The sequence below is a fragment of the Natator depressus genome, chromosome 8, assembly GCF_965152275.1.
Source record: "Natator depressus isolate rNatDep1 chromosome 8, rNatDep2.hap1, whole genome shotgun sequence".
Classification (NCBI taxonomy): Eukaryota; Metazoa; Chordata; order Testudines; family Cheloniidae; genus Natator; species Natator depressus.
Window position 1 is genome coordinate 13,441,909 of NC_134241.1, and position 24,517 is coordinate 13,466,425.

The 24,517-nt window shown below is 41.0% G+C and overlaps 1 protein-coding gene across 6 annotated transcripts in view; it reads left to right on the forward strand.

The window, feature by feature from the left end:
* The window catches only part of FSTL4 (follistatin like 4), a 671,384-nt gene that overhangs the window by 253,815 nt on the left and 393,052 nt on the right, over positions 1-24,517 (forward strand). Inside the window, exon 1 of one of the 6 annotated variants that reach the window (XM_074960462.1) lies at positions 22,779-22,803. The exons of the other annotated variants lie outside the window; for them this stretch is intronic. Within the exon in view, the coding sequence (XP_074816563.1) occupies positions 22,785-22,803 (19 nt within the window). The 5' untranslated portion in view covers positions 22,779-22,784. Of the gene's footprint in view, positions 1-22,778; positions 22,804-24,517 lie in introns of those variants that run through there. 6 annotated transcript variants of the gene reach the window in all.

Consider the following 24,517-nt stretch of genomic DNA (forward strand, 5'->3'; position numbering starts at 1 on the left):
AGCCCTGGCACTAATTAACCACTGGATTTGTGGGAAAAATTAGAAGAGGCCAAATAAGAAAGGTTCCTTGTCATGTGATAAAGCTTCTTCCAGTTTAATGTATAGATCGTCAGTTGCTGGAAATTACTTTCTCTTCTGTTTGGATGTGGCTGAAAGCAGCTGAATTTTTCCATTTGAATACAGAATGAACTGTACTGGCAGCTGAATAAAAACACCCCCGTCGTACAGGTTTCTTCCCTGGCATGATTAGCTGCTACACCAAGCTTCCTGTCCCCAGTGAAAATGAGACACACAGATTGAGCATGTAAACAAACGTATTCCTTTTCTCTTGAACTCCTTTCATTGTCTCCAAGAGTAGCCTTGTCTCCAAGAAGGATCCTGCTAGGTAACCATAATACTTAATAAGAGCAGCTTCAGAAATCACACTTTTTCTCTGGTGAAAACCTATGGTTGAAAGGGATCCTAAAAATAAAAATGTTTCCAGAGCAGGGGGTTGGACTAGATGACCTGCTGAGGTCCCTTCCAACCCTGATATTCTATGAAATACTAATCTTACATGAGGACTGACATTCTTTTGGTCAGCCTAGTGAAATCCATGGGCTGACTGGCAAGAGGGCAGGGATGACAAAGTGCAGGTGATATTTTTAAAGATATGTCCCTTTTAGATCACCACATCCTAACCTGAACATGCTGGAGGTTAGTCTGATGTCTGAGCTGTTAGAATGTGAAGCAGACAAAGCACGAGCACTCAATCAAAGCTGCCTGGCATTTGCACTGCAGACATTCCCAGCATCTGATATCCATGGATGCAGCAGTGGCTCAGCAATATCAGAAATGGAAAAGCAGGCTCAGGAATCTGTTGGCTCCACTTGAAGTTGCAAGTCCAAAATGACAAATTGCAGTTCTGCCACACTATATGCATTGTTCTTTTACACAAAGTGGTGCTGTGAAGAGCAAATTGGAAGCCTAATTCAAGAAATCGGTGGATGTTGCAAGGTGGCAGATTTAAGATTTCAGGGAGTTCCCAGCCTGAAAAGCAAGTGCTTGAGAGAGAACTTCCAAAGTGAAATAACTGGTGGATTTATAGACATGAAGAGTGAGAAGGTGTTAAAATGTGCAGAGGCTCAGTATACATCTGAAGTTCTTGTGGCAAATATAAACAAGGATGCAATGAAGTAACTGCTGGAGGGATTTTGGATTGATGGTACAAAGGAGAAAATGCAGAACCTGGAGTCAAATACATCCTACCTACCATTCTGGGTTGTTTTACAGACATCTTGGGGTGGAGGAGGGGAAATAAGCAACTTCTTAAAGGAGCAAGAAGCCACAAAGAATCCAGGACGTCTGTTGATTTTGAAGTGACTCCAAATCACAGCAGCTCATTAAAATGTGTGAAAAACAAATGTCCTTGACAATATTTCAAATGAATAGGGGCTGTAGTGGGGCGCCTGCCCCACTCCAGTAGGCAGGGGGTTAAAAGCAGCGCTGGAGAGAGCTGCAGCTGGGTAAAGGAGTGAAAGCACCTGAGGGAGTAGCTGACCACAGCTGTGGCCAGCTCAATTAGGGCCCTTATAAGAGGGCTGTGGGCCAGAAGCTGGAGGAGTCTCACTCTAGCCCTGGAGTGGGAAGGGCTAGCTGCCTGGGAGCAAGGTACCGAAGCAGAGCAGTGCTGGGGAAGGGCATAGGGAGCTCCAGCCTGGTAAACCCCCAGGCTGCAGGCCTTGTTGAAGGCCTACAAAAGGTACTGGGGCTGCAGAGGGGTAGCCCAGGGATAGGCAAAGGAAGCAGGTCCTAACCCCTTGCCAATGATGAGTGGCCATTACAGACTGCAGTCTGCCCCAGTGAGCAGGGGCTAGATGATGACTGGCAGTAGCCCCTGAGGCTAGGTGGGTTTAGAGGGTTGGGGGTTCCCCTGGGAGGGGAAACCCAGAGTAAGGGGGTACTGCTGGGGGCAGAACCCCAAGGAAAAGGGCACCAGGGTCCGGAAGAGATATGGGGCCAGCGGCAGGAGACACACTGGCCTGCAGAGGGTGCTCCGTAAGCTGGAAAAGAGCTAATTCCCATACCACCAGCAGGAGGTGCCACACCGGTGAGTCTCAACCTCCCTAGAGGGGCAATTGTTTTTTTAATGTTATCCTAGGAGGAGGAGGAAGCCCAGTGAGGAAGGTCTTGAGAGTTGTCTGTACTGGGATCAGTCCTATTCAACATATTCATAAATGATCTGGAAAAAGGGGTAAACAGGTGGCAAAATTTGCAGACGATACAAAACTACTCAAGATAGTTAAGTCCCAGGCAGACTGTGAAGAGCTACAAAAGGATCTCACAAAACTGGGTGACTGGGCAACAAAATGGCAGATGAAATTCAGTGTTGATAAATGCAAAGTAATGCACACTGGAAAACATAATCCCAACTATATATACAAAATGATGGGGTCTAAATTAGCTGTTACCACTCAAGAAAGAGATCTTGGAGTTATTGTGGATAATTCTCTGAAAACATCCACTCAATGTGCAGTGGCTGTCAAAAAAGCGAACAGAATGTTGGGAATCATCAAGAAAGGGATAGATAATTAGACCAAACATATCAGATTGCCTCTATATAAATGCATGGTATGCCCACATCTTGAATACTGTGTGCAGATGTGGTCGCCCAATCTCAAAAAAGATATATTGGATTTGGAAAAGGTTCAGAAAAGAGCAACAAAACTGATTAGGGGTATGGAACAGCTTCCAGATGAAGAGAGATAAATAAGACTGGGACTTTTCAGCTTGGAAAAGAGATGACTAAGGGGGGATATGATAGAGGTCTATAAAATGGAGAAAGTAAATAAGGAACACAAGAACTAGGGGGTCACCAAATGAAATTAATAGGCAACAGGTTTAAAACAAACAAAAGGAAGTATTTCTTCACACAACACAGTGTCAACCTGTAGAACTCCTTGCCAGAGGATCTTGTGAAGGCCAAGACTATAAAGGGGTTCAAAAAAGAACTAGATAAATTAATGGAGGATAGGCCCATCAGTGGCTATTAGCCAGGATGGGCAGGGATGGTGTCCCTAGCCTCTTGTTTGCCAGAAGCTGGGAATGAGCGACAGGGAATGGATCACTTGATTACCTGTTCATTCCCTCTGAGGCACTTGGCACTGGCCACTGTTTGGTCTGACCCGTATAACCATTCTTATGCTCTTATGTTTTGTGAGAATAGGGAACCTTTATAAGAGTGTGTATTAACCTGTTAGGGGTTTGTACAGCACTGAGGTAGGGAGGTGACCTGTAGAAAGTAGCCTGAGAATTCCAGCACCTGCTAGAGGTCAGTTGGGTGTATAAGTTGTTTGGAGCAGATGGCTGGAGCTTCTCAAATAAAGAACATTAGCCCTCTATCTGTGTTGGTGTGCCTGTCTGGTTTTACTTCTCCAAGACACTACAGTATTAAAGAAACCTTATCACTCAGCAGTGGAGTAATACATGTTGTTGTTTTAATTTATAAAATGAAACCATTCAGGGCTCTGGGTTAATAACAATTCACTATATAAAACGTATGCATTTGTCCACAATGTCAGCACAAAACCCCTCCATCCTTCCCCACAAAACTTGAACCACTCCCCATTCAGCCCAGTTCTCAGGATCTGGGTAGAAAAGGACATGATTACAATGTGCCCTGAAGCTCAGCACTCAGGCTCTCTCCTAGCCTGAGTTGAAGGAAGGAGGAAGGAATTAAAATAGAATGGCCTGCTTGCAGGTGGAGAGCTGTTGGCTCAAGTATCTTCGCTATTATCAATAGCCAGCTTAAAATGCAAGGAGACAGTCAGACTTGAAGGCATCTGGTTTTGATTATCCCAGGTAGTGCATTGCTATCCATATGAAAGATTCCTTTTGTCTCCCCTACCACATAAGCCTGCTTAAATGTCTTGCTGTGATGCAAACCTTGGACCAGGGTGACTGGGATCTCCAGTACAATACCTGCTTTGTGTGCAGGGGCTGCTGCAAGGTACAAATTTGATTTGAACAGCCTTAGTGACGTATACTAAACATATCTGACTGTCGGTCTAGAAGCTATCCTTGTTCTAAGGGTTAAACGAAAAGCTGGCAACAGCTATTTCTGCTGGTCCGCATGGAGTACAGTGTGTAAATACTCACCAGCAAACCAGGTTATCCAGCATCCTCCTGAAATTAGTAAAATGAATTACGCAGACTTTAGGCCACAAAACCCTATAACCAGGATAGTTTATAGACTCTGTCACAGATTTTCTGATTCATGATTAACCCTCCCACCCCCCGCCAGGCCCCAGCAGTCTCTCTGCTACACAATAATAGCTTATATTTTCAATTGTAGACTTATTTGCTCTTAAAAAAAAATAGGGCCTTACGTTGTAGGGGGCCAAGGACCAATTTCATTTTAATGTAAAATGCCATTTCTGTCTTCAATTGACGTTTTAACCCAGAGGGAAATCAATTGGGTTAATGTTTTCTGAGCTGCAACTGATACTCACATACGAGAACACTAAAATATAGAAATTATACTGCTCCTATCTACTTAATTTGGATGGCTATCAACAGATGATCACAGCTTTTACCTATGACAAATGCAGTATGTGTGTTTAATAATCATCATGGATAAAGTGAGCTTTTTGGCCCCAATTCTGCATTTGGTTCGATGTGGCTACACAGTGGAACCCCAGTGGTAACATATCCGGAGTGACTTGCATGAATGCAAAGGCGGTGATAATGTAGCAAATGATTGTAAAGCACTGAAGGCTGCTCTAATTTATGGACCCAGTGGGTCAACTGAGCACTTGGGGATTGTCAGAGCACTGGGAAATCCAGATCACACTTTTCTCCTGGCCGTGCTTCCTTTACTCTCCATGGAGAGGTGGCATAGGAACCACTACAGTGGGTCTATACCATCAGAAGAGCCCCATATGCAAGGGAGATCTGCCTCTGGCTGGGTAAACTAACATTAGGGAAGCTTTGTTCCACCGTACCAGCCCAAACCTTCACTAATGCACCAGAGGATCTGGCCACGATCATGGAACTGTCAGCATGAACACAGTATACCCTGACGCCTATGGTGCATAGAGCACTTCCTTGGAGGAAGACCTGCATTAAGTATCAAAAGTAAACTCTACTTTTTTTTCATTTGTATTTCAGTGTCATCTTCCAGGCATTTATTGAAAGGTGCCAGCTCTACCACATGTCATGTCATGAAGGACGTGCTATCTAGGACCACTAGAAAATAGGCGATTCTGCGTGTGCAGACCTGGGAATGGAGTGCTATTACACTAAGGCCTGGATGCACAAAAGGAGTTAAGTGCCTAAGTTCCTGTTTTAGGCTCCACTGTGTTCTCCAAAACTTGTGCTGAACTCCTAAACTCACTCGGTGCCTAAATGTTTGCAATAAAAGTTCCCTAGAAGCCTAGATGCTTGAATGCCTATCTCCTGCCCAAGCCCTAGGGCAATTCACAAACTAGGGGGAAGATTGGGCCCTGAGACAAGCTCACACAAAATAGCCAGGGGCGCTGGAAAGGAAGAGGGCCTCCCTCATCACTATTAAATAAGTTCTGTCGACCAAGCTACTGCCGCTTGGGGAGATGGAGTTCCTACAGTGACAGGAAAAAACCTTCCATCATTGTAGTCTGCATCTACGCTATAAGGTTACAATGGCATAGCTTTGGCACCATCCTGCCTGTAGTGTAGACATGGCATCATTTTGTGCATCCAGACTTAAGTGTTTCAGGAGAGCTCTTGAAGAATTGTGGCAGGATGAAGAGCTGGCAATGCCTGGAGATGGTAAGGGGACCATTTATCATGTAAGGGAAAGTTTCATCTTTTTAAAAAAAAAAAAAAAAAAAAAAAGCTCGGAAAATCTCCCCAGACCCAGCAGCCATGAAACAAAGCATCATATTGGTGTATCGTTTTAATCTACTTCATCCTAGTCCAAAGAGAAATATATTCCCCTTTGGAGCAAATAATAAAACTCAAGGCAAGATCCTCAGTTGTTCTCTTTCGGCATAGATCTTTTGACGTCTATGGAACCACACTGATTTTACACCAGCTAAGGAACTAGCCCACAGTCTGCAGTACTCAGCAGCAGTTCTGTTATCTTATCCCATCAACACAGCTCTCAAGAATCACTGGTCTCTGTGGTTTGGGGGTCATACTGTGGCATGATTACTGGTGCAGCAGGGTGTTTATGGTTCCAGAGCTTAGACTGCGTCAGATTTTCTGTTGTAGACCCTTATTTTTCAGGGGGTTTCTGCTTCATTTGTAAATGTTCAGACCAGGCTACGTGTTTGCAAACGACGTCCCAGCGCAGTAATTAACACTTGTGTGTGTATATATTAATAATAACTTATGAGTCTGTAAAATGGTTCAGTTGTTTTTGGTATTTGGAAAAGAAAAATGTACTGTACGTATGGTAATGTAATTACTTTTCAAAGAAATTTCATAAGGATTTTTATTATGTGCCTAAATACACATTTACTGTATTCAATAGACCAGAATAGATCTGAATAAGCCATTTTGGTCCATTGAGTAAATAAAACAGGTTTCTAAAGCTTTTATAAATATGTGTTTAGTCAGTAGATCTCATTGGCTGCTCTGGAGCTGTTCAAGTCTCTCAGATAAATAATACAAATTTAATAACTTTCCATTAGTGTTTCCTTGCTTGTCACAACCCTACTGTTGTTTACCTAAACCATTCCACTTGTTTATAATATTTAAAGCGGTCGTTGGATGAGTACTATAGAACTCTAGAACCTTTGCACATTAATGCAGTGCAGAGGAGCATTCTTATATCTGATTGTTTTGCTAGGCAGCTGGGATAGGGAGAGGTGGTGTTGTATATATGTAGGGAGGTCATGAAAATTGTCAGGTAGCAGCACCAGTTCCTTCACTTTCTTTGCCTTCCTCCTAGCTGGAGGGTCTCACTACTCACTGTCTGTCCTCACGAGGTGCCTGCTGCTCTGTTTAGAAGAAGAAAAACTTACTTTCCTTCCACTGATCTCTGTTCCAGCTATTTGGCTGGCAAAGTGGGCAATGGGTAAGGGATGCTGTATGTGGCCACACGTTAACCTGTCCCAAGGATTGGATCTGGAGACAGCAACACCTTCCAATTAATTATAAAACTATTGGACTCAGATTGGGAAATCTCAGTAGCTAATAAATTTTGCCAAATTGAAATTGGTGTTTGTAAAGTGGCCCTGGATTGATGGCCCAAGATGCTTAATTCCTTAACTGCACAGCATGGGGTCTGGCAGCGTGAGCTTCCTCACCCTGCTCTGTCAAAATTGTAATCTGAAAAGACCACTTCTCTAGTGGGGAGTCCAACTTCTATGCACATTCAGTACTTGGCCTCTCGACTGAGATTGCCACTGAGGTTACCAATTCTAGTGGTTTGTTGTGATATGGAAACCTATGGGAAGACCTCTGACTGATTTCACTGAGGCCATCAGATAATAACACAAAGCCCCAGGTGAAGTCCCCTGAAACCTGGATTTGTCTTCGAACCTTTTGTGTCTGCACAATTGAACAGGAAATCTCACAAAATGCTGCTTCTTACAAGATTTCAATTAACTTCTCGTTTCAACTGCAAAATGAGAAATACTGTGCTTTGTCCCCTTGTGGTATTTCTGCTTCCCATCCCAGTCAATCCCTAAGGGGTTGGATTCCTATGGGAATATATTTACTTTAAGCTTACTTAATATATTTGAACATTTTATGGTTGTTTCGTTTAAGCACTATGTAATTTTGGGGGGTTAATCAACAGTTTATTTGAACTAGTTTATTCATTTTCAGTATTTACATATATTATTTTGTTCTTATTTCTCTTTGTGGGATATTTATGATGTTTATATAGTAGTGTGTGTGTGTGTATAAGTATATATGTGTGTGTGTGTGTATATATAAGCAGAGTCAGGATGAGCTCCACCCTGACATCTGGTGGTGAGGTGTGGCAAGTTGTGGGAAAGAACTTCAGGGGCTGATCTCATTTGCATAGGCACACCCACCCCGCCTAGCATGAGCCCATAGCTGCCCAAATGGTAACTTTGGCTGCTGTGGGATCCCCAGTGTCTGTTATTGGGGCAGGAAGAATAAATTGTTGTTATCCTGATTATGTGAATCAAGGACAGTGGAACTGTACTTGGCCTTTTGTTATGATGGAGGGACTCACCATCAACTAAGTAGCACTCGCTAGGCAAGGGACATGGGTTCCAAAACTCTGTGAATTGAGAGAGGTTGGGGACAGGTATTAATACTCGGTAGCATGGGCCCCCTGGTGAGGGCCTTACATGCTAATTGCACTTCCTCCTCTCTCCACTGTGGAATATCAGAGCTAATTTTGATTCCATTAGGAGTCTAATTACAGGCTGCTGAGCTGAATTCACTTTGGGCTAATGGTGCACCAGCACTGAGGCTCCCCTACTACAAGCTGAAATCACAAAAGAGCTAAACTTACTAAGAGCTGAAATCACTGAGTGTTGTGTTAAGTAGTGGGGGAGCCTGAAGATATATGGTGGAGCAGTTTGCAGGACGCCGAGCAGAGCAGAGCAGCTTGTGGAGCAGAGCTGTTTGCGGGACGGCTGGCCGAGCAGAGCATTGCAGTTTGTGGAACGGCGAGCAGAGCAGCTTGGGGAGCAGAGCGGCTGGTGAAGCAGAGCAGAGCGGTTTGTCGGATGCCTAGAGCAGCTCATGGGGGGGTTGGCAGAACGGAGCCCCATGGAGAGGTGGGGCCAGCAGCTTTGGAACACGTAAGGTGCCCCTTAACCCCCGCGCCCATCTCCACCCAGGTTGGGAGATAAAACTCTGCAGATAAACTTTCGAACTCTGGGGCTGCCCTGACCAGGGATAGAGACTTTTCGGTCGTTGGACTTTTGGGACTTTGGGTGATTTTGGGTTGCTGGACTCAAGAACCAAAGGGAACGGACACGCCCCAATTTGCTTGGGGTAGGTTTTTTGCTCATGGGTTGTGTTATGAATCCTGTTGGTGATGTTTCCCCAACATAATGCCACATGGTTTCTCTCTGTTATTAAAAGGCTTTTTGCTACACTCAGACTATGTGCTTGCGAGAGGGGAAGTATTGTCTCTTGGAGGCACCCAGCGAGGGTGGTATATATTTGTCCCAGGTCACTGGGTGGGGGCTCGAGCCGGTTTTGCATTGTGTTATTGGAATGGAACCCCTAGATACTGAACCCGGCCCTTGTTGCTGCCAACTCTGACAGGCAGAAGGGTTATATAAAATTTTTTTATTAATGCAAATATAAGAAAGCAGATTTTAAAGGACAATTTTTGAAAAAATTATATATATAAAATTTTTTCAAAAATTGTCCTTTAAAATCTGCTTTCTTATATTTGCATTAATAAAAAAAAATCTTTTCTTCCTGTCATGATGCATTTATTTTTCCATTCTGTTTAGAAGTTACATACTTGTTGTTATCATACCTCTTGACTTTCCTGTTTCATAGTTTTACATTTCCCATATTCTTTCATGTTTCCTTATTTATTTTTCCCTAAATTATTATGTTTTTATTTGGTTTTCATCTCTTCCTTATTACCCACTAAACATTGTTGGTTCATTTTCACCTTTTAGCAGAGGCAGTACTGGCAAATTTTATTCTCTGGGAATAGAGTCACTGAAGCTAGAAATTGGATGCAGTATTATGTGGCTTCTGTGTTCTTATCAACCTGTCCAACTCTGTATTGGCATCAGTGCAGATGAGAGATGATTCAGTGCCAAACAGGTTCATGAGGAAAAACAGCAATTCATAGGAACAGAGTTGCAATTAGAGCAGATGCAATGCTGTGTATATGGGATGGAGAACTCCACACCCTGGATGTGAGAGAATATTGACAGCATGCACCCAGCATGCTCAGTGCAAGACTTGAATATTGTTATATTGTTTATGGAGGAAAGACTGACTTTAAAAATATCAGTTCTGTTTTCATTACGCTGCCAGAAGAGATGATTGTCTTCAAAAACACTTTGAAATGACCCCCAAGAGCCCCCTACGCACTCCAGGATGAAAATTCAATGGCTGGAGTATGTAGCTGTAGAAAAAAAATTAAACTAGTATCTTAGGAATAGTCAAATGGTTTAGCCAAACTTGATGAGACCATGGACAGACCTGCTAGGCAGGAGATCTCATTGTCAGTTTATTGTGTGCCCCATTCGACACCAGCAATGTTAAAATAGCTGAAAGATTTAACTGAGTTCATAGATACTTTAGATGCAAGTGGTCGTGAAAATTTTCCTGGTGCACATAATAGCTTAGGTCATGTTAAGGGCTAGGTGAAAATGCTGTAGGAAATGAATACAATAAAAGCAGGGTAGTCGCCATGATGGTGGGAGAGGAGGTGGCTACGTAGGGCTGTAAAATGCTTCAGTAAATGTGTTCTGGGTGCGGGCCTAAATTGGTCTACTTGTCTTATGGCAAGTAAAATCTAGGTTGGAGGCCTCCTTAAAATAGGCATTCTCAATAAAGTCCTGGTACGTCTTGGTCTTGACTGGATGTGGATACCCCTGCAAATTTTCTTAACAAAAGTCTGCCTCCAGACATTATGGAGACATGTTGAAAAGTCATCATGCCTTTGTGGGCTTCAAAGAGTTTGGTAAGAACATGGAGCATACTGGAAATGTCTCTTCACACCGTTTGACATTCAGTCACTACAAATCACATCACAATAGGTCCATGCTGATTCCTTCAGTATCAGGCAGTGTAAGTCACTGTACAAGGAACTATATTCCTTGATAATTGTTTGCTAGAGCTAAGCAATACATGACTTCTATCTGCCTGATTAGATATTTCAATTATCTTTCAAGCGTTCCTTCCTGAGCTCTTTTTAGTCTTTTTAAAAAGAGAAAAAATTCTTAATCTTCTGTCTTATTTTTTCCTCCCTTCCATGCATGCAGGAGCAATTACATTATTAGTTCATGCGGGAGAGGGGGTGATTTATTTTTTATTTAATGTGCATGCATGAGAGAAAGAGAGAAGGGATTTGTAGAAAAATAATTTAAACAAGTATCTTAGAAATAGCCAGATGGTTTAGCCAAACCTGATGAGACCATGGACAGACCTGCGAGACAGGCGATCTCGCTGTCTGTCAGTTTATCGTGTGCCCCATTAGATACCAGCAATGTTGAAATAGCTGAAAGAGTTCTGCTTTCTTTTATATACACAACCATGGGCACGCATGTTTTGCAGTTAGCTCTGAAAATAGGGAGTCAAGTAGTCACTTAGGGTGTTAATCCATAGTCTTAAATTCAGTCCCTATACAAATGGTGCACTGCAAACATAGAATTATGGGGTCTGATTTGCCTGTTAACACTGGTGTAAATCAGGAGTTCATTTAAGTCAGTGTAGTTACATTTCTAGAAAACTGAGTCCATACTCTCCTAGAATAGGCTTAAAGACTCATAAAAGAAAGATAGAAAAGACCTGTTGAGTCATTCATCATCTTGCCAATTCAATATTGTTTCCTACACGTGGCATTTTCTAGTACTTTGCCCATTCTAGTCTTATCTGAATCATGCAAATGAAATAGTAACAAGACTTGTCTTGTGGTGTGTCATGCATGTATGACACTTAAATGTCACCCAGCATCCATTTTGGCATACACATTTTATTTAGAGTAGCAGCCGTGTTAGTCTGTATCCGCAAAAAGAAAAGGAGGACTTGTGGCACCTTAGAGACTAACAAATTTATTTGAGCATAAGCTTTCGTGAGCTACAGCTCCCTTACTGAATGCATCCGATGAAGTGAGCTGGAGCTCACAAAAGCTTATGCTCAAATAAATTTGTTAGTCTCTAAGGTGTCACAAGTCCTCCTTTACATTTTATTTAAGCCCAAAACATATTTCCCTGTTAGTAAATGTTGCTATTTTGTTAATGATTCAATGGCTTTGATTATATTCACACAACTTTTATGTAAGAGCCTCATTCCCAGTGTTACCAAGTAGCCATTCAGTAACTTCCTAGAATCCAATTTTGGGGTTTTTTCCCCTAGGAAAAGGTAAAAGGATTATTTCAGAATCAGATATCACAATGATTAATGGTGGAAATGAGCAAATTGAAATGCATTTTATCTCATTTATTTGACAATGGAACCACAACAAAGGATGCTAATGCAGTGCAATTTACTTGATAATTTACCTTTTCATGCAGGGAACTGAAACTTGCCTAAATGTTCTAATGCCATGCTCTCCTCTTCTGAGTTTCCATTTATTTTACTTTTTTTGTGTTTTGAGCAGTAGGTCTTGGATCTTACTTTCCTAGCGCCAAGGGGACTATTCTCAAAACAGTTTCCTTCAGGTAACTAGTTCAAAACAGAAGAGCTTTTTTTTTTTTGGTACTGTCTGACCTTTTTGAAGGTTTAATCAGAGGATGGAGAAGGATAGCTCTAGTCTGAGAGTCCCTTTAGTATGCAATATCCAGCCACTTTTTATGATCTCCTTGGAAATGAGCAAAGGGTTTTATTTTATACTTGTTTTATGCTTTTAATTTTTACTTAGTATACCAATCTTTTTTTTCATAAATCTCCTTAAAATTCCGCTCTTCAGGGTTGGAGCCCCAACCTGTGTCTACAGTCTCATGGGGTCATTTTTTTTTTGTTGAGCTGCAGACTCTGAATGTGGGTAGGAGAGTTTAAATCCCCTTTAAAATGTATTTAGAAAAGAAAGGTCGAATGTTTTGTGCAAATAAATGCTTAATGAAGCCTTTTGTTCATTGCTATCAAGCCAGATTTTCAAAAGTACTCGGCACCCACAATGCGGGGTGAGGGCGGATTGTCAAAAGAGCTGCAGCTCTGGCTTTAAGCCACTCGGCTAAATTCCTACAAAAGTCTGTGTCAGGGCTGGATTTTGCACTGAGATCTCTGAGTGCCAGTGCAATGCCTTCTTCGAAAGAACATTGCAGTTTTAGAATTTTGGTGGGTTCTTGTTTGTTTTTTCACTAACGTTACCACATTCCTGTGGCTCAGCCATGAATTAAATAGAGAAGATACAGAGCGACCAGTTCTGAGGAGGTGTAGGTTGAATGAAAATGTTAGGGACAGCTGTGGGAAGTGTCTTTGCCTTGGAGTAAAATGAAATGAGATTGCAAAGAATAAAATAGCATCTTTATCATTGATCCTAGAGAGATTATGGATCTCATCAGTGCTAGTGGTACTGAAGACATAATTCATGCTGTCTTTTGCTTTTTGGGCGCCTTTAGGAAATGAAGCCGGTGTCACAAGATTGTATTTTTTCAATGCAGGGAAAAGTGGTTTTAAAAATGCCTATCACAATGGGATGCTGGATTGGTTGTTAATACAAATGACAACACATTTAAATGTCATGCTTTTAACTATTGGCATTCCCAGTTGAAACCAGAAGGAAAGAACAAAAAGTGTGATGGTGGGATTGTGGTTGACTACGGGCTGTACTCTGATTCAGGAAGCTCCCAGGTTCTAGGCTAGCAGAATAGAAATGCTGGAAGCCATTTGCTTGCCTTGAAACACACAAAAGAAGGAGGAACAAGAAGTGAGCTGCTGGTTGTGGCAAGGAAAGCCAAACAGCTGTGTAGAAAGAAGTGGGGGTGGATGTGCAAAAAGGATACTGTTCATTTTCTTCAAACTAGGGCTGTTGATTAATCGCAGTTAACTCATGCGATTAACTGAAAAAATTAACCGCAATTAAAAAATTGATCGTGATTAATCGCAGTTTTAATCGCACCATTAAACAATAGAATACCAATTGAAATGTATTACATATTTTTGGATGTTTTTCCACATTTTCAAATATATTGATTTCAATTACAACACAGAATACAAAGTGTATAGTGCTCACTTTATATTATTATTTTTATTACATATATTTGCACTGTAAAAATGATAAACAAAAGAAACAATATTTTCCAATTCACCTCATACAGGTATCGTAATGCAATCTCTTTATTGTGAAAGTGCAACTTACAAATGTAGATTTTTTTTTTGTTACATAACTGCACTCAAAAACAAAACAATGTAAAACTTTAGTGCCTACAAGTCCACTGAATACTTCTTATTCAGCCAATTGCTAAGACAAACAAGTTTGTTTACACTGACGGGAGATAATGCTGGCCTCTTCTTATTTAGAGTGTTACCTGAAAGTGAGAACAGGCATTCGCATCGCACTTTTGTAGCCAGCATTGCAAGGTATTTACGGGCCAGATATTCTAAACATTCGTATGCCCCTTCAGGCTTCGGACACCATTCCAGAGAACATGCTTCCATGCTGATGACGCTCATTTTTTTAAAAAAAGCCTTAATTAAATTTTGACTGAACTGCTTGGGGGAGACAGTATGCCTCCTGCTCCGTTTTACCTACATTCTGCCATGTATTTCATATTACAGCAGTCTTGGATGATGACCTAGCACATGTTGTTCGTTTTAAGAACACTTTCACTGCAGATTTGACAAAACGCAATGAAGGTACCAATGTGAGATATCTAAAGATAGCTACAGCACTCGACCCAAAGTTTAAGAATCCAAAGTGCCTTCCAAAATCTGAGACGGATGAGGTGTGGAGCGTGCTTTCAGATGTCTTAAAAGAGCAACACTCTGATGTGGAAACTACAGAACCCAAACCACTGAAAAGAAAACTAACCTTCTGCTTGTGGCATCTGACTCAGATGATGAAAGTGAACATGTGTTGGTTTGCACTGCTTTGGATCATTATTGAGCAGAACCCATCATCAGCATGGACCTATGTCCTCTGGAATGGTGGTTGAAACATGAAGGGACATACGAATCTTCAGTGCATCTGGCACGTAAATATCTTGCTACGCAAGGTACAACAGTGCCATGAGAGTGCCTGCTCTCACTTTCAGGTGCCTTTGTAAACAAGAAGTGGGCAGCGTTATCTCCTGCAAATGTGAACAAACTTGTTTGTCTGAGTGACTGGCTAAACAAGAAGTAGGACTGAGTGGACTTACAGGCTCTAAAGTTTTACATTGTTTTATTTTTGAATGCAGTTATTTTTTGTACATAATTCTACATTTGTAAGTTAAACTTTCATGATAAAGAGATTGTATTACAGTACTTCTATGAGGTGAATTGAAAAATACTATTTCTTTTGTTTTTTACAGCGCAAATATTTGTGATTGAAATAAATATATAATGAGAACTGTACACTTTGTGTGCTATGTTGTAATTGAAATCAATATATTTGAAAATGTAGAAATAATCCAAAATATTTAAATAAATGGTATTCTATTATTATTTAAGATTGCAATGAATTTTTTAAATCTCTTCACAGCCCTATTTCAAACATTTCAGTACTTTCTTATTGTGCTTCAATGCTTTATTACTGTGGCTTCTTGTAAAAAGCAAATTTCCATAAGCAAATTTTATTAACTCTCTGACTGTAAAAAATATGTAACTTGTGTCAGTCTGCGTCTTTGGAATTAACCAACACAGAACACATTTCAGTTTGAATTTTTAACTGTAAATTCACAATGTGCAAATAAAGAATGTGCTGAAGAATTTTGAAAATTTCAAATAATGAGCAAATATGATAATTTTGAGATCTGGTTCCTAACACTTCAAAGACGGACAAAGACAAAATTCCCTGAATTGATTATATCCAAACATTTTCTCATCTCTTACTGTAATGGTGAGTGTATCATTTAACTCAGATTAGTGACTATACTCATATTTTTTTAAAACCAGAAACATTACAAATACCACGTAAGAACTTATCATTTCCCTTTTAGCATGCTTGATGGCACAAAGGCAGTCTGAGGTTTTTATGAACTTATACATGAGGTCTAGGGAAAAATCTCTGGGGTTTGGGGAGGAAATAAAGGCAAAATTCATTTAGCCTTTGGTGAGTATTGAAGAAATGTCTATTTAACATCAAGATAAATATCTGTGTTCTCTATGCTCATTATTTATTGATCACAAGTATATGAGATGTCATCACTTTATTCTTTAGCTGAATTTGTTATTTAAAAATTGCTATAAACGTAACCCATTTTCCTTACTTGCTGTCTGTTAAAAACATAATTATATGTTTGTCACTTGCTGTGATAAAATGACTTTCTGGTCTCCCTTCTTATCTCCCTTGTTTGTCTCTTTTTTTATCGTCCCTCTCTGGTTGAAGGAATAATCTGACAATATTGATGGAGAACACTTTAGGGCATGTCCAGTTACTGCAGTATTGTACTTCAGAGAGACAGTAACGTAAATTACCTTGATTTGCAGTGAAGTATGGAAAAGCTATTGGAGGTTCCCTGTAATAGTTGCAAATCAGCAGATTGTATGGCTGTGGAAAGAGAAAAGGAGGACTTGTGGCACCTTAGAGACTAACCAATTTATTTGAGCATGAGCTTTCGTGAGCTACAGCTCACTTCATCGGATGCATACTGTGGAAATTGCAGAAGACATTATATACACAGACACCATGAAACAATACCTCCTCCCACCCCACTCTCCTGCTGGTAATAGCTTATCTAAAGTGATCATCAAGTTGGGCCATTTCCAGCACAAATCCAGGTTTTCTCACCCTCCGCCCCACAGACAAACTCACTCTCTTGCTGGTAATAGCCCATCCAAAGTGACCACTCTCTTCACAATGTGTATGATAATCAAGGTGGGCCATTTCCTGCAGAAATCCAGGTTCTCTCACCCCCTCACCCCCCTCCAAAAACCCCACACACAAACTCACTCTCCTGCTGGTAATAGCCTATCCAAAGTGACCACTCTCCTTACAACCTGCATGAAAATCAAGGTGGGCCATTTCCAGCACAAATACAGGTTTTCTCACTCCCCCACCCCCATACACACACAAACTCACTCTCCTGCTGGCAATAGCTCATCCAAACTGACCACTCTCCCCACAATGTGCATGACAATCAAGGTGGGCCACTTCCAGCATAAATCCAAGTTTAACCAGAACGTCTGGGGGCGGGGGGGGGGAGGAAAAAACAAGGGGAAATAGGCTACCTTGCATAATGACTTAGCCTCTCCCAGTCTCTATTTAAGCCTAAATTAATAGTATCCAATTTGCAAATGAATTCCAGTTCAGCAGTTTCTCGCTGGAGTCTGGATTTGAAGTTTTTTTGTTGTAAGATAGCGACCTTCATGTCTCTGATTGCATGACCAGAGAGATTGAAGTGTTCTCCGACTGGTTTTTGAATGTTATAATTCTTGACATCTGATTTGTGTCCATTTATTCTTTTACGTAGAGACTGTCCAGTTTGACCATATGGCAGAGAGGCATTGCTGGCACATGATGGCATATATCACATTGGTGGATGTGCAGGTGAACGAGCCTCTGATAGTGTGGCTGATGTTATTAGGCCCTGTGATGGTGTCCCCTGAATAGATATGTGGGCACAGTTGGCAACGGGCTTTGTTGCAAGGATAGGTTCCTGGGTTAGTGGTTCTGTTGTGTGGTGTGTGGTTGTTGGTGAGTATTCGCTTCAGGTTGGGGGGTTGTCTGTAAGCAAGGACTGGCCTGTCTCCCAATATCTGTGAGAGTGATGGGTCGTCCTTCAGGATAGGTTGTAGATCCTTGATGATGCGTTGGAGAGGTTTTAGTTGGGGGCTGAAGGTGACGGCTAGTGGCGTTCTGTTATTTTCTTTGTTGGGCCTGTCTTGTAGTAGGTGACTTCTGGGTACTCTTCTGGCTCTGTCAATCTGTTTCTTCACTTCAGCAGGTGGGTCTGGTAGTTGTAAGAATGCTTGTAGGTGTTTGTCTCTGTCTGAGGGGTTGGAGCAAATGCGGTTGTATCGTAGAGCTTGGCTGTAGACAGTGGATCTTGTGGTGTGATCTGGGTGAAAGCTGAAGGCATGTAGGTAGGAATAGCGGTCAGTAGGTTTCTGGTGTAGGGTGGTGTTTATGTGACCATCGCTTATTAGCACCATAGTGTCCAGGAATTGGATCTCTTGTGTGGACTGGTCCAGGCTGAGGTTGAACATGAAACAACCCCCCCCCCCCCCCCCATTGAGTAACTGGTCCGCTGTTATGCCTACCTGCTGCTTCTGGCCAGTTGAGCTATTCCTTTAGCTCAAGTGATAGAGATCTGTGCTGTGAAGATGCATTTTCCAGGTTCAAACTCTGCTGAGAACACACAGGGTAGCTGGACGTTACACTGATTTGATAGTTTTTCTCCTTGGGATGTGACAGAGAACTTACAATTAACTAGTGCGAGCATATATGCAATATATGTTGTACATGAATCTACAGGTGTATAGGCTATTTTTGGTCACCACATGCAATCCGTGTGTGTGTGTGTGTGTGTATGTGTGTATATATATATATATATATATATATATATATCTATATCTATATCTATATCTATATATATATATATATATATCTGCTCAAAGATGCTGGTTTACACAACGTTCCATCTCATGCTGAGCGAATTAGGCTATTCTAAATTAGAACCCAAGCAGCAGAATGTTCAGACAACAATCTCTTTATCAGCAGATGAGGGTACTATTGCAGATCCGAGCTCTCTGCTCTTAGACATGATGAATGTGGTAAGGCTGTGTCTTGACCTCCCAGCTCATACAGTTCTATAAATATTTCAACGAGCAGTTAACTTTCTTTATAGCAACAATTCTATACTTGTTTCTTGCCCTAACTATAAGAATTAATTCTGATGGGAGTATTTAATACTTTATATCCAGTTTTCCAGCCATACCCTTGGATACTTTTTCTCTTTTTATCAGCACTGTTGTAGGGGGATAAATATTGGAATGAAGATGTGGTGAGTGGTGTTATTCTGATAGTACTATCTATTTAAACTGTATTTTCATAATATTTACATAGCTTTCAACCTGGTATAAATCTCTGGCCACACCATGGCTTCTCTTACACAGATCCAACCAATTGACTTCATGGTAATTGTAATACTTTTCATAATAGGCCACTTGTCCAGGAAATAACAAATCCAGGAAATGTGCAAATGGAACATATTCTGCTGAAATTAGTGTGCAGATCAACTAATTCCTTGGGCAATACAATCTTATGGTGAACAGGGGTACTGGAACAATTTGTATAGTGGAGGTGCTGAGAGCCGTGCTGAGAGCCATTGAACCAAACTGTAAACCCTGTATATAATGGAAACCACTTCAAGCCAGCAGGTGCAGCAGCACCCCCTGCGCCCCTAGTTCCAGCACCTATGATGGTGAATAGCTAACATTTACAGGGTAGATGCATCAGTGGGAGCAGTACTGTTTGGGAACGTTGCTCCCTCAAAATCACAAAGAAATATAAGGCATCGATGAAAAAAATAAAATCTTCAAGAAGAGCCATCAGCTCCCACAAGCAGAAACAACATGTAGTTTAGCTTTCTGACCTTTCATCACCTAACATTTTGAGCCCAACCTCTCTTCAGGGCTATGTTATGAGGTTCGAGAGTTAAAACTGCAACCCTTTCCAACTGAAATAAGGTTGTGTTCTGATGAAAATGACCTACTCCCCAATATACTGGGTCCCAGAAAAGTTGCAAGGAATCCCATTAACAAGGAGGAAATCATCCAAGCAGTGGGAAGTCAGGAAAGGAATCTCGCCCTCCTCTGCTGTTAACAACCATCTTGTGACTCCACATGCAAGAAAGCATTTCCCTGTGATAATTTGGAACAATTCACAGGACATGGTCAACAGGTAATGAATCCATTTTGGGTTAGGAAAGAAACAGTTAGCGGTTGGCAGCACCATTGGTTGAGCTTTGCTTGTTTTTTAAATGTCAGAAATGTAATAAATGAGTCAGCATTTAGTAGCTGTGAAATGTGATGAAAACATTGACAGGAAACACCCACGTTTTTTAACATAGTTGCACCAACTCTTAGAGTTCTTGCAAAAGCGAACAAAAACGCCATTCATTTGACTCTGTTGCAGTCTGTAGTTCGCTGTCTACTCCTCTGGTGCTACTAGCACTTTCAATCTTGGAAGCAAAATTGATACTTATGAAAATATCTCAGGGAAATAATCATCAAACGGATCCCTTAAGCTATATAAATCTATATGGGTTGTCAAACTTCTATATCTCTGTGTATACCCCAGGACTCCATTGCCTCATAGTTCCCCTGTACCACAATATGTGTCATGGCTTAATGTGGACATTTTAGACCCCTTGGAACTTTTCCTAATAGTAGGGTATTTTGTAAATGCTGACTTTAAAATATTGACCAATGTGCTAGCTAGCTACCTAGACCTGGTTATGATGAAGCTGATTCTTACAAGGCTTTCATGGACCAGATAATGCTAGGGGGTGATGAATGTGATTTTACATGGCTCAATTGAAGGGCCTAACTACAGTTAATCTTGGAGCATGTAGCCAAGGCTTTTGATCAGGATGAGTGGGAGTTCTTCTTTCAAACTCTACTAAGAATTAGATTTCCAGATCATTTTTTTTTAACTTTCACTATTTTACAATTTTAACACTAGAAGAGGGATGTGACAGGGCTGCATTCTCTCAGCTTTTCTTTTTGATATATCACTTAAGCCCTTTGACTGTTGGGACAGAGCAATAAGGAACGTACCGAGTATAGAAATCAAGACTGCACAGATGATGTCCAGCTATTTCTTTCTCATCCTGAACAATCTATAACCAATACTCTGTAGGTAATGGAGAAGTATTGCAAGTATGGTTTGGGTTCCAGAGCTACATAGGAAAATCATCTGTGTTAGGGATTGGGACCAATTGTACAGAATGTAAAATGGCCTATTGATTATAAATACAATAAAAAAGTCACTCTTCCTCTTTTTCGCCGTCTCACCACCATGCTGCTGCTTGTGCTGCTGAATGACTTTTTAGGAAGCTAGAGGCTACAGCATTCTGGAAAGGAATGCCCTGGAGATTTGTGTCCTGACTTTCCTGCCTAAAAGACTGGGCAATTTGCAGGCAAAGCTGTAAAAACAAAAGGCTTCCCAGCTAGTGCTGTGGCCAGTCCATTATGCTGAATTTATTTTGGAAGAGTAAATAATTTGAATTGTGACTCAGCCAGGGACAGAAGGGAAAGCAGTGGGGTACAACAACAGAGGCAAGGTGGACTATTTTTCATTACAATCCTGCCAGGAATATCAAGAAGTAGCTGACCCCTGAAAGAGTGCTTAAACAAGGATAAGTTAAAAGCTTGGTTAGTTGGGGACTTTTAGCACAGAAAACTGGGCTTCAACCATCCTTCATTTTAAAGCAATGTTCTGACGAGTTGTATTTGGGCCCAATCCTCAGCTGGTGTGAATCAGCATATGTTCATTGACTTTCAGTGGAACAATGCCAGCAATGCGTGTGTTTTGTACAGAATTGTTTGTACTTAGTGGCCACAATAAATGGATGCTAATCTCTCACAGATGCCTTTGAGATGAATGTTTGTCCTCACAGCTCAATTTAGCAGTATGTGCTTTGAAAAGATGCACAAAACTGCTTTTCAAACTAGTGACCAGCATTTGCGTCTCGCTCCTTACCATGGAACAACTCCTACAGTCCTTAATGAGCCAAAGCTCCCACTGGTTCATAGATTTTAAGCTCAGTAGGGAGCATTAGATCATCTAGTCTGACCTCCTGTATAACATAGACCATTAAATTCCATCCAGTTACCTCTGTGTTGAGCCCAATAACTTGTGTTTGACGAGAGCATAACATTTGATTTGAAGACTTGAAGAGATGGAGAATCGACCATTTACATTGGTGGTTTGTTCCAATCGTTAAACAATCCTCACTGTTAAATTTTTTTGCCTTATTTGTCACTTGAATTTGTCTGGCATTAACTTCCAGCCACTGGTTCTAGTTAATCTAGTGGAGGAAGGCACAAAGAGCCCTTTGGTATGTGCTATTTTCTCCATGCGAAGATATTTATACACTAATCAAGTCACATCTCAGTCATCTTTTGATAAGCTAAACAGATTGGAGCTCCTTAAATCTCTCACAGTAAGAGATTTTTCCAGCTTTCAAATTATATTTGTGGTTCTTTCCACACCCTCTTCAATTTAAAAAAAACTTTTTAAAATGTGGATGCTGGAACTGGCTACAGTATTCCAGTATCAGTCTAACAAATGCTGAATGAAGAGGTAAAATCACCTCCCTACTCCTACTCAGTACTCCCCTGTTTACACATCCCAGGATTGCGTTATCCCTTCTTTAGCACAGCATTGCACTGGGAGGTCATGTTCAGTTGTTTGTTCCCTAAATACCTTTCAGAGGCACCACTTACCAGGATACAGCTCCCCATTCTGTAGGTATGGCCTGCATTTTTAGCTTCCAGACGTATGACCTTGCATCTGAGTTTATTTAAACACGTTTTGTTTGAATGTGTCCAGCTTACCAAGTGATGCAGATCCCTGTTCTCATTATTATTTATCTTTCTGTTAGCCTTTGTACCATCTGCAGATTTTATGAACAATGATTTTATATTTATCTCTAGAGCATTGATCAAATAGAACAGATACCTGCAGATCCCCACTGAAACAGCCACATTCAGGAGTGATTCCCCATTGACAATTTCTTTTGGAGAAAATTGAAAAGAACACATGTCCTGACCATGTAATAGGAGAATGATCTTGAAATACAGTTTAATAGCACTGCACAGGATCTTTATTATATTTGAACAGAGTGCTAAATAGGTACTAGAGTAAGGCCCAGTTTTCACACAAGTGATTTTATTTATTTTTTTTCCTCATTAAGTTCTATAAGTCACAGAATAAGTTCTTCCAAAAGTTAGCATATGTTCTCCAAACAGCAGGTGTGATGTAAAACTTGTTTCCTAAAATATCTGTTCTTCCAGGACTCCACAGTGAGCTTTGAAACATCCACAGAAGAATGGGATGGATGCCAGGAGGTAGGGGGAAAATCAAATAATCTAATCTAATTTCTAGCCAGCAGCATGAACTAATGCACGCAAATCTTGCTGCATCTTCTGTAGTTACCCTCAGGCCCAATGGAAATGATGGCCAAGAAGAGATCCACACTATTTCCCTTCTTGCTTTTTAGTAAAACAATAACCTTAAATATCCTTAAAGAATTACTATGCTTATGTGAGAGATAGACATGCTAAGGTTTTCTCTCTGTTAAATACAACATCTCATTCCTGGAGGATCTGTTGTGATTCCAGCTGTAGACTCTGAACCTGTTAATTTATAGCTAATACTAGTTACAACAAATCTAGCCAAGGACTTTTATATTGTTTGTTGAAAGTTAAATGGACTTGGAAACATTATGTAAAATACAATGCAAGGAGGAAGAGGAGAGGACAATACAATGTGTATATGACAAATGTCTTCACAGTCACTTTTCCCATAAGACATATTTCAGACTCTTAGCCACTAGGTCTCCTGCCATGTCAGATTCAACTACTGGAAGCGAGTAGTGCAGAACTATGCAAGAGAACTCTCTCTCATGCACACACATTGCATGTAGCAACGTTCTGTAGATGCAGTTGTAGGTCCATAAGCCATTTCAAGGATTCCTCGGTGACGTCGATATCATCCAATTCACCTTTGAATCCGTATTTGGGGAACTGCATTATGATGCGTTCAATGGTTTGGATGTTCTCACTGCAGTCGCAAGAAAGGAGGTCTTTGACTTTCCACTTATACATCAAATAGCCACATCGTCCATGGTTTGTTCATCTGCAGTTCAGTGTGGTCCAAAGTCTGCATGGCAGGTTGAAACTGGGAGGGTGGCTTGTTGGGTCAGTAATAATGTGCTTTTTTGGAATGATAGATGAGGTCCAGACACTTTGCCATTCCCTGGTCAGATCCAGAGACATGAGGTGGTCACGTGGTCCATGGTGGTTTTTGTGATTTCAGGCATTGTTGGGATATGTTATCCATAATCTGCCAGATGAGTAGTTTTGTCTAGTGTTCTGCATGTTTAAGTTCCCGTGCTGTGGGTATATCTCAATAGATAGCTGGACATTTGATGTTTGCTAATACAGAAAGCCAGAGTAGAGGTGTTGATTTTACAGTTCACGTAGTCTGATTTAGTTGTCTATCCACAAGTTGGTGTGGAAGATGATGATGACCTTCACGTGGTCCATTCTGTTAAGTGGGAAATCAGGACTGACATCATCAAACCAGTGACCCAACGCTGACTGTCGACCTCTGGTCAGAAAAGCAACAAAATATTATGCAAGAATAAGAGCTATATACAGTGAATACTCTTTAAAAATCCATTCCAGTTGTAGTGATATTGCAAGCTTCAGAGATAGTCCTTATACCTAAAATGGGGAATATTAATAGAGGTGATAATGTCTCTAGAACCAAAATAAACTTTTTAAAGCACATCCATTGTATATGGGGGTGGAGGTTGGGGGGAAAGGTACCTGAACTTTATTCTTTAAAATGTTTGGCTGTTACTTTAATTAAACCTGCTCATCCACCATTAGTTATTTAATGACTAATCTTGCTAGGCAGAGTTTCCCTCTCCATCCCCGAGAGAGATGTGACCTCAAACCCCATTTAATGTTAATGAGAATTAAGCGTGCTCAGCACCTGAAGATCGTCTTGCTCTCCGAGTCATGCTGAACGTTTGCTGAACATTTGAAATAACAC